General features: G+C 41.7%; 1 protein-coding gene across 1 annotated transcript in view; it reads left to right on the forward strand.

Moving 5' to 3' along the window:
* Positions 1-2,176: 2,176 nt before the first annotated feature.
* Positions 2,177-10,872, forward strand: part of CAMK2B (calcium/calmodulin dependent protein kinase II beta) — a 266,998-nt gene continuing 258,302 nt past the window's right edge. The window contains exon 1 of the mRNA XM_044659614.1: positions 2,177-2,246. Coding sequence (XP_044515549.1) covers positions 2,177-2,246 — 70 coding nt within the window. The remainder of the gene's footprint in view (positions 2,247-10,872) is intronic.

Raw genomic sequence — 10,872 nt, forward strand, 5'->3', positions numbered from 1 at the left:
GATGAGAGGCAGAGGCAGGATGTAATTAGGGGCTATATCGGAACCTGTAATGAGCAACTGAGAAGGAACAAAAACCAGCAGCTTCAGAGGGCTTGTCTCGAACACTCAGGGGCCTGCCCAGCCTAGCAACAGGGGTGAAGCCCAAGCAGAGGTCACTGCTCTCGCTCTGGGGCTAGGCAGATGCTGGGGTTTGGTGGGAAAACCTGGGGACTCAGGCTGGCTATGGGCCACCTGCCTCTAGCTGACTGGAGGTAGGCAGGAAATTTGGATGCTAGCCTTTAGAGTCTAGCTAATAGAACTAGATACATTTTCCTTCTTACCTTGGCTATCCCCTTCATCCCCATCTTTTGATTCTGTTTTATTGGCATTGAGAGAGATAGGAAGACTCTAGTTCATACATTGCCCACTGATAATAACTTTTTGATTATAGGGCAATCATTTAACTTCTCTGAGCCTCATTTTGCCTATCTGTAAAATGGGGATGATAATAACCCTTGGGATTGTCACCTCACAGGGTTGTCATGAAGCTGATATAATTAATGTATATAAAACACTTTGCAAATTTTATAGTGCCACAGAAATGTCAACATTTTTTTTGTGGAGAAGATGAGCTGCATTGTAGTGTATTAAAAAGAAAGTTGACTTTGGAATCAGGAATGCATGAATTTATATCTGGGCCCAAACTCTTAACTGTATGAAGATGTGTAAATTGCTTAACTTCATTATGCCTCAGTTTCCTCATTTGTAAGGGGAGGGGATGTACACAGTTGCCCCTGAGGTCCCTTCCAACTTGAAATCTATGTTCCCCTGACCCTATATAGCCCTTAATTTACTAGCTGTATGACCCTGAGTAAGTCACTTCAGTGACCTGGACCTCCTCATCTGTAAAAATAGGGATGATAATAGCTGTACTTTATGTTGTTATTATGAAGCTCAAATAAAAAAGTCAGTAAAATCACTTTGAAGACTTTAAAGCACCATATAGATGCTAGTTATGCTTGTTAGTCCCATAAGAGACTGGGGAGCAAAGGGATTTTATTTCTAAACAAATATTACTCGATTTTCTAAACCTTTCAAATCTGCTTATTGCCTGACAGACTCATGAGTAGGACGGGCTGTTCATATCCTCTGAAGAATTAAGTCCTCTTCAAATCTAGTTTCTTTCTCTTATGTGGTGTCAGACTCTTGAGAGGTTCATACTCTGGCTGCCTCCATTTTCCAGCTTCTTAGCTTCTAATTTACTAATGACCCATGGAGGTGAATATCGAAGATGCTCCCTGCTCTGATGGTGGCACCTCAATTTCACCTGTGTGATGCCGCTGAGCTCAGTGACCTGATACAGGGGAGAAGAACTTTACATTTGAAGCCAGAGGCCTGGATTCAAGTCTCAGCCACTTTTTCTCTTTGTGATTTTAGGCAAATGACTTCTCTCTGGACTGAGGTGTGTGTGTGTGTGTGGGGGGTGAGGGTGGGAATTGGACCTGAAGGCTGCTGAGGTAGAAATGGGTGAAAAGATCAAGCCCCAGAATGCCATGAGAATAGGAACATCTCCATAGAGTCCAAGTCTACTATCTGCTTTTCCTATCCCAAGGAAGTGTCTTGCCCCCAGGCACTAACTGTAGAGAATCCTTTACATTTTAAACAGGTCAGCTGCTGTCTTAACCCTCATTTGGGGGATGAGCATCAATTGTCTAATGAAAGGCCTCAGCAAGACCTGGCTGGGCTGGAGTGATCTAGCAGCTCCCCAATGACAACCCCTCTTCCCCACAAGAAATAGATCCTGCATCCCTGTGCCTGGTCTTATAGTCCCCCTGAGCACCTGGAGGATACAGAGGTATTGACCACCCATCCAGCCATAGCTGTCAGCGCTCAGTGCTGCGTAGGCAAGGGTAGCCACCCATTTGGCCCAAGCTCTAGTCAGGGCGACAATAGGTAGGGCCTTCCCCATAAAAGCTAATAGAATATGTCTTATATATTGTGTGGTTGTCATTTCGGGGCTCTGGTTATATTGGTGTGCAGAGACTTTTCAGAATAATGTGTCCCTTGGCAATTGGGAGAAAGAATATTTTGATTCATGGAACACTGTCCCCACAGCTGTGGGTGATGTGCCCCTTCTTCCAAAATGGTATGAATTCAGGATGTTTTATTCTGAGTCAGGGGATGTGGTCACTGGCTCATGGCAGGGCAGTTGTTCCTGCCTTATGTTCCTGACAGAGCTGGATACTATTTTGGGTCTCCAGAGACCTGTGAGTGATCTTTGGGTGGAGGCTTCTGAGGGCTGTGGCCTTTTGTTAGGGGAATCATCACAAGTTCAGTGATGAGGAAGGAACATTGACTCACAGGCCCAAGTTCAAGGAATAGTGACACCTCACGATTACACATAACTAGAGGAGAGAGGCAACTAAGTGGTACAGCAGACAGAGCACCAGACCTGGAGTCAGGAAGACCTGAGTTCACATACAGCCTCAGACATTTACTAGCTGCATGACCCTGGACAAATCACTTGACCTGTTTGCCTCAGTTTCTTCATCTTCATCTTCATCTTTATCATGAAATGACCTGGAGAAGGAAATGGCAAGCCACGCCAGTATCTTGGCCAAGAAAATCTCAAATGGGGTCATGAAGTATCAGACTTGACTGAAAAATAACTGAAAAGAGGAGAGTAGAAAGTGTATGTATGTACAGGGAGACTGGGTCTTCAGGGAAGAGCCAGCCATTATGACAGATATTATGTAATTGGATTTGGGCCAGTTTTACCATAACCAGTTTCCATTATACATTTGGCCAATTCCATTGCTTCTCTCCCAAAGTTCGAGTGATCAGTCATGATTTCTCCAGGCATTGGGATGAGATATATTCATTACTCCCTATCTTGCTTCCCCTTCCTTTGTTGTATTGGCACCCTTTGTCATTTGTTTTTTCATCTGCAGATATACTGCGCCCCCCCCCCCCAAACTCTCCTTTGTTGGAGCAGGAGTATAGCCCAAAGAAAAATAGGCAATAGAATCAGCTGGCAAAGCAAGCGGATTGGACACTATGGGTGATGCCCTGCACCCTTCATCCTTTGATTTTCCTCTGAGATTAGAGATTTGTGTTCTAGCCTTTGTTTTCTTGAATCAAGATTATTCATTCCAGTTATTCTGGAGTTCAGCTGCCTTTTAGTGTTGTTTTCTTTTCATATTATTATAGTCACATTCCTTGTTTTTCCATATTCCTGTTAAAAATGACTCTTCCTTGCTGCTATCCATAGAGAATTTCTGCCACCCCTTTTTCCGTAGGGTGAATATGTGTTGTTCTTTCCTCAGATATTTTATGTCCTGTAGATCTCTGGGCCTTCATATGACTTTCCTTTATATACTAGCTCAGAAACTCTTGAAGTACCATCTGCAGAACCAGACTCTAATTCTTTGGGGATTTTAAAAGAATGTAACAGCCCAGAATGCAAATCAACTCAACAGCCGTTTAATAAATGCATGCCATGTGCAAGGCAAGTGTGCTAGGTTCTAGGGATACAAAGACAAAATGAAAAACAGTTCATGAGACATGCCCAGAAATTTCTCAGAGAAAAATGACAAATTATGCAAAGAACAGCCATAGGAAGGATTATTCCAGATCACCAGTAATAAGAGAAATGCAAATCAAAACAGTGATGAACTTTCCTCTCACCTCCATCCATTTGGCAAAGATGACAAAAGATGGAAATAGTCAATATTGGAGGGTGTGGAAGGACAGGCATGCTAATACACTGTTAGGGCAACCACAAATTAAACCAATCATTCTAGAAAGCAATTTTGGAATGATAAGAAGAAAGTAATTAAAATATCCAGATTCTTTGACATAGATCCTATTGCTGGGAGTATCCCAAAGGGTCAGTGATAGAGAGCAAGTCCCATATACAGCAAAATATGCATAATAGCATTTTTTTTGTATTAGCTGAAAACAAAGTTGATGTTTGTTGATTGGAGAATGGATACATAATAAATTAGGGAATAGCGGTACATGATAGTAGTAGAATATTCTTGTGCTATAAGAAACAATGAATATAGAGAATATAGGAAAGCTTGAAAAGACCTACAAGAACAAATACAAAGTGAGTTTGAAGCAAGAAAACCTTCTACACCAGTGATTCCCAAAGTGGGTGCCACTGCCTCCTGGTGGGTGCTGCAGCGATTCAGAGGAGTGGTGATGGCCACAGGTGCATTTGGGGTGAATAACTGTAAGGGGGCAGTGATAGTATGTGACAGGGGGCGCTAAGTAATATTTTTTCTGGAAAGGGGGCAGTAGGCCAAAAAAGTTTGGGAACTATTGTTCTACACAAAGACCATAGCAATGAAAATGGGTAGAATGACAATGACAAGAACCTGGATGCTACTTAGTTCTAATGATCAAGCTTGGCTCTGAAGAAGAGATCTTCTGTTCTTTGTAGAGGTGAGGGTCTATGGATGTGGAACTAAATGACTTTCAAATTTTACATATTTAGAGCTTGGGCTTTAAAGGAGAGAAACTTATCTAGAGCTGGAGATTAGAGTTGAGGAAAGAAACTGTTTTGGGAACCAGCAATAGTACATATCAGGATTAGAGGATCTGGGCAAGTAGGTAGCTGAATAACTAGCCAGGTCTGGAGTTAGGAGAACCTGCGCTCAAATCTGGTCTCAGATACATCCTAGCCATGTGACCTTGGGCAAAGTCACTTAATCCCAGTTGCCTAGCCCTTTCTGCTCTTCTGCCTTGCAACTCATGCTTAGTATATTGATTCTAAGATAGAAGGTAAGGTTTTTTTTTTTTTTTTTTTAAATCATAGGATCATAGATGTAAAGCTGGAGAGTACCTCAAAGACTGTGACTCCAAGTCATGAAGCTGGGAAAGTTAGAATGAAATCAGGAAAGTGAATATTCCAGGTTAGTTAGAACAGAGAATATAGGAGGTACTATGAATTAAGGCAAGAAATGTAGATTGGAGTCAGATTGTGAAGCTAAGAAGTTTGTGTTTTGCCCTTTAGGGAATGGGGAGGCCTTGAAGACTTTCCAGAGGAGGATTAAAGCATTAGGAAAATTACCTTGGCATCTGTGTAAAAGATAGATTGGAGAAGGACTGTAAACAGAAGATACTAGGTAGAAGGTCTGAACTAGAGTAGCATCAGTGGGTCTAGAAAGGAGGGGAGAGGAGAAATCCAACTGATATTTAAGAGGTTCTGAACAGCAACCATTCTTACCATTGATTGTCCTCTATACTGTTATGTCATAATATTTATTCATTCATTCATTCAACAGATATCTATTTAATGTGTAATATGGATGGCCACCAATCATGTTCTGCCAGTTTTCAATCCTGGGTCACCCTACACTGTTTGCCTTCTCTGTTCTTCTCCCCAAATGCTGAAAGTTGCTGGAGAAAAGTCCTGCAACTGTGCTGACTGGGTCTCCTTCTGATTCTTGTTATCTAATCTCAATTGGGTCCTCAGTCTTTTCAATCTTCTTTGGTTAATTTGCTTTCCTCCTACCCTCAGGGTCTATTCCAAGTTCTCTCTCCAAGGCGTCTATTCCAGCACCCAATTCAGTCGCAGTAGGTGACCTTGACTTCTACTTTTTTGAGAAAATTGACACCATCCATCATGAGCTCCTTTACCTCCTCTATACCATACCCCTGAGCCCAAAAATATTTTCACCTCTCTTTTATTCCCACTTCGAAGAAGACTGATCCTTCTCTTTGAAAATGCTATTGCCTCTCTTTGTGCCCTTGATCCCATATCCTCTTATCTCTCTCCTCCTGGAGCTTATCCCTTCAATTATTCTCTCTCTCTCATACAATTTTAATTTCTTCATTCCTCCTAGCTCTTTCCCTCTTCTTCAAACATGCCAAGGTCTTTCCCATTCTTACAAAACCTCCATTTTGGGTATGTAAGGTGGCTCAGTAGATATAGAGCCAGGCTTGGAGACAGAGGTTCTGGGTTCAAATATGGCCTTAGATACTTCCTAACTATGTGACCTGGGCAAGTCATTTAACTCCAAATGCCTACCTCTTATTAATCTTCTGCTTTGTAAACAATACTTAATATCAATTTTTAGACAGAAGGTAAGAGTTTAACAAAAAAAAAGGAAACCTCCATTTGACCCAGGTACTCTATCAAACTATCATCTATTTGACCTCATTTTCATTGCTTTCAAGCTCCTGGAAAGAATTGCTAATTCATACTACCTACCATTTCCTTGGGGGCAGATAGGTGGCATAGTGGATAGAGTGCCTGCCCTCTAGTCAAGAGAACCTGAATTCAACTCCAACTTCAGACACTTATCCTGGGCAAGTCATTTAAACCTTCTGCCTCAGTTTCCTCATTTCTAAAATGAGCTGAAGAGGAAAATGGCAAACCACTCCAATATCTTTGCCTAGAAAACCCCAAAAGAGATCAGATATCACTGAAAGGACTGAAGAACAACCAAAAAACCCATTTTCCTACCACCCACTTCTAAGCTTCTCACTGGCAGGTTTCAAAATGAAGCAGTTGTCTGAAGCTGTTCTCTTTAAGATTCTCCGTGTTTTAATTCCTTAATCTACTGGCTCTGTCTTAATATGTTTCCTTTTTGTCTTCTGTGTAGCTCTTGGCACTTTGGACCCCTTCTCTCCCTTCTGAACATTCTTCTCTTGTTTCTTCCCCTGACCTATCAGATGGCTCCCTGTAGTCTCTTCTGATGTCATCTCCTGGGCCCAGGTCTCTTTTCACTCTGTAGTTTCCCTCTTGGCTCATAAGGGTTCAGGTGTCATCTCCATGCAGATGACTCAGATCTCTTTGGATCTCCAAGCCTACCTCAATAGTTACCTACTAGAGCCATCTACACTGAGGCCTCATTGGCATCTCACACAACACACTGTAATAAAATTTATCTCCCTGCCTACTTCCACACTTGCCTATTTCTGTTAGAGGATCCACCACTCTTCCGGCTATCCAGGCATGTAACATCAAGATCATTCTTGACTCTTTCTTCTTTCTCATGCTCTATATCCAAGCCTATATTGTCCAATCAATTTGATTTTCCAAAGATTGCTTGCATTTCCCTCCTTCTTTCCATTCACATGGCTATAACCTTCTCAGCTAGACTATTGTTATAGTCTTCTTTGCTTTCATTCTTTTGCTACCAAAACAACAATAATAATAGCTATCATTTTGATAGTGTTGGGATAAGCACTTTACAGTTACCTCATTTGAACCTCATAACACCCCTAGGAGGTAGATACCCTCATTTTAGAGATGAGGAAACCAAGGCTGACAGGGGTTGTGACTGCCCAAGGTAAGTGTCTGAGGTGGAATTTCAACAAAGGTATTCCTGACTCCAAGCCCAGTGTTGCCATATCTGACAGTATTGCTTCCCTGCTCGAAAACCTATACTTTTGGAGGGGGAAAGCTGGGGGGCTCAGTGGATCGAGAACCTGACTTAGAGATGGAAGGTCCTAGGTTCAAATTTGGCCTCAGACACTTCCTAGCTGTGTGACCCTGGGCAAGTCACTTAACCCCCATTGCCTAGCCCTTATCACTCTTCTGTTTTGGAACCAATATATAGTATTGACTTTAAGATGGAAGGTGAGGATTTTAAAAAACAAACGAACCTATACTTCACTTCCTAGCTGTGATGGGCCTGGGAAGGTCACTTAACCCCCATTGCCTAGCTAGCCCTACTGCTTTGAAACCGATTCACAGTATTGATTCTACGATGGAAGGTAAGGGTTTAAAGAAATACCCAAACCTTTGCTTATTTGTAGTCTTAATATAAATCAACTTGATAGTGGAGGCCTTCTACAATTCAGACTGTAGCCGGCCTCTCAATCCTTATTTCATACTATTCCTCTTCCTTTCCTCTTCATTCTGGCCAAACTAGAGCACTAGCTCTTCTCTTAATTCCAGATCCCAAGTCCCATCTCAGAGCCTTGGAACCAATATACATTATTGATTCTAAGATGGAAGGTAAGGGTTTAAAAAAAGATGGATTGAAATGGGAAGAGACTTTAAGTGCAGGAAACCAATTAGGAAGCAATTGCAGTAGCCCAAACAAGAAGGGATATGGGTCTCAAATGAGGTGGTAGAGAAGCAGTAGGATACAAAGAAAGACAAAACCAGTTCCTGCAATCAGGGAACTCATGCTCTAGTAGGGAGACAGCATGCAGACCAACACGTACTACCTCTAAAATACATAGAGAGGAGATGGAAGATAACCTTAGCAGGGAAGGCACTACCAGCTAACTCAGTCACACTCTAATCAAGAAAGAAAGGCTTTCTGTAAAAGCATTTGAGCTGAATCCTGAAGGGAGGTGGGGATTCTGAGAAGATGGTGTGAAGCAGGAGAATATTCTACACATGGGACAACCTGGGAAAAGATAGAGAGATGGGGTGTTGTGTGTGAGGAATAGCAAGTAGGTCGTTATGGGAGTAGAGTGTGGAGAGGATAGCAGACTGGGTTGTCAAGAACTTCAGATGCCAAAGAAAGGACTTTATATTTGATTATACAAATAGTAGGGAGCCACTGGAGTTTCTTGAGCAGGGGATCATACCAAGCTTCTAGAAAGTCACACTGCAATTCTGAGGGCCTTATGACAAAGAACACTCTCCACCTCTAGAGAAAGAACTGTTGGAGTCAGAATGCAGATAAAAGCAGACAATTTTTCAGTTGTTTATTTGGGTTTATGTTTTGGGGTTTTGGTTTTATATGATTATTCACTTACAAAAATGATTAGCATGGAAATAGGCTTTGCATGTTAATACATGTATAGCCCAGATCAAATTGCTTGTCAGTTCTGGGAGGGGGAAGGGAAGGGAAGGGAAGGGAAGGAAGAAGACAGGTTGGATCATATAACTTTGGAAAATTATATGGAAATTTGTTATTACATGTAATTGGTAAAATAAAATATCTTTATAATAAAAAAGTTAAAAAAGAAAAGAAAGTCACTTTGGCAGCTATATGGAGAACAGATTGGAATGGGGAGAGGATTGAGACAGGTAGCCTACTTGAAAAAATAGTGCAGTAACCTAGGTGAGAGGCAATGGGGGCCTGAACCAGAGTGGTGGTTGTATAAGTAGAGAGAAGGGGATGTGTGTGAGATATATTGTGAAATAGAAAGGCTAAGTTAGCCTTTGGCTATGATTTGTGAGCAAGAGTGAGCGATAGAGGATGACAGTGAGGTTGAAACCTTTCTGACTTACCCTTAAAAAAACAAACAAACAACTTTTACCTTCTATCTTAGAATCAGTACTAGTATCTGTTCTAGAATCCCATCTATGACCTCCGCAACAAGTGATCCTTCTGACTCAGCTTGGAGGGAGAACTCATTACCTCCAGATGCAGTCAGTTCTCTTTTGGAATGGTAATAATAGTTAGAAAATGTTTCTTTTCATCCACCCTAAATTTGCCTCTTTGCAACTTTCACCTGTGGCTTCTGGTTTTGCTAGAGCAGAACCACAGAGAACAAGCATAATTCTTTTTCTGTACGGCAGTTCTTGAAATATTTGAATATAATTATCTCTTTCCCCAGCCTCATTTTTCTCTTCTCCAGGGAAACATCCCCAGTTCTTTGCATCATTCCAGAATTGTTTCCTTTTTCTGAGACGCCATTTCCTAGTTAGATTACAGGCACCCTGAAGGCTGCAGGCAGAGCCTATGTCTCCTGCTTATTTTATGGTACCCGGTGGATGCTCAGCAAGAGTTTGTGGGTCAGAATTCATGCCAGATTCATCCTTCTCTGCTTGTGAGGAGTCATGTGCTGTGCTATGTATAAGCTGCCTTTGGTCCTTGGCCCAGACAGGGGATGTCAGTGCCTGCGGTTGAAAAGACAGACAGATGGGCAGATGGATGGAGTGATGCTAACAGGTGATCTTTCACATGCCTCAAAGGGGATTTCCAGTTAGGTTATTAGTTCTGTAGACAACTTACCAGAATCTGACTCAGATCTAGTCAATTCAGTGCTTTACTCTAGGCTAATCTTGCTCCTTAACTGATCACATGCCTTGTTCTTTCATAATAAAAGCATCACTTGAGTTGGACCTGGTTAATTCAGAGTCTTTCTTTTCCATCCTCTTGCTGTCACCCTCAGTCCTTTGGGTTTTGACTTCACAGCATCTTCCTATAATCCCTTTTTCCTCTCTCTCTTACCCCCATATTTTAAAGATAAGTTTAAATTGACATTATTTGTTTTTCTATCTTCTAGATTTCCAAATGGGGCAGCTAGGTGGTGAAGTGGATAGAGGACTGGCCTTGGAATCAGGAAGACTCACCTTCATGTGTTCCAGTCTGGCCTCAGACACTTATTAGCTGGGTGACCCTGGGCAAATACATAACACTTTTTGCCTCCATTTCCTCATCTGTAAAATGAAGTGGAGAAGGAAGTAGCAAATTTTTTTTTTATCATTGCCATAAAAATTCCCAATTGGGGTTGTAATGAGTTGGATACAACTGAAACAATTAACAACAGATTTCTCAATAGATCCTTCTTCTTTCCTCTCCCAGAAAGCCATCTCTTATAGCAGAGAATAAAAGAGAAAGAAAAACAAATAGTTCAGCAAAACTAACCAACACAATGTAAAAGTCTGGCATTTTATATGCAGCTAGGTGTGCAGTGTATAGAGTGCTGGACTTAGAGTTAGGAAGACCTGAGTTCAAAGGTGACTTCAGACACTTAGTAGCTATGTGACCCTGGGAAAGTCACTTCAGTTTGTCTCAATTTCCTCCATCGTAAAATGTTGATTACAAACAGCTTCTGCCTTCTGGGGTTGTTGTGAGGATCAAATAAGATAATAATTATAAGAGTGCCCAGCACAGTACCTGGAACATTGTAAGCACTTAATAAATGCTGATTTCTTCTTCTCCCTCCCTCCCTCCCTCCCTCCCTCCC

Source organism: Gracilinanus agilis, chromosome 2 (genome assembly GCF_016433145.1).
Source record: "Gracilinanus agilis isolate LMUSP501 chromosome 2, AgileGrace, whole genome shotgun sequence".
NCBI classification, from domain to species: Eukaryota; Metazoa; Chordata; class Mammalia; order Didelphimorphia; family Didelphidae; genus Gracilinanus; species Gracilinanus agilis.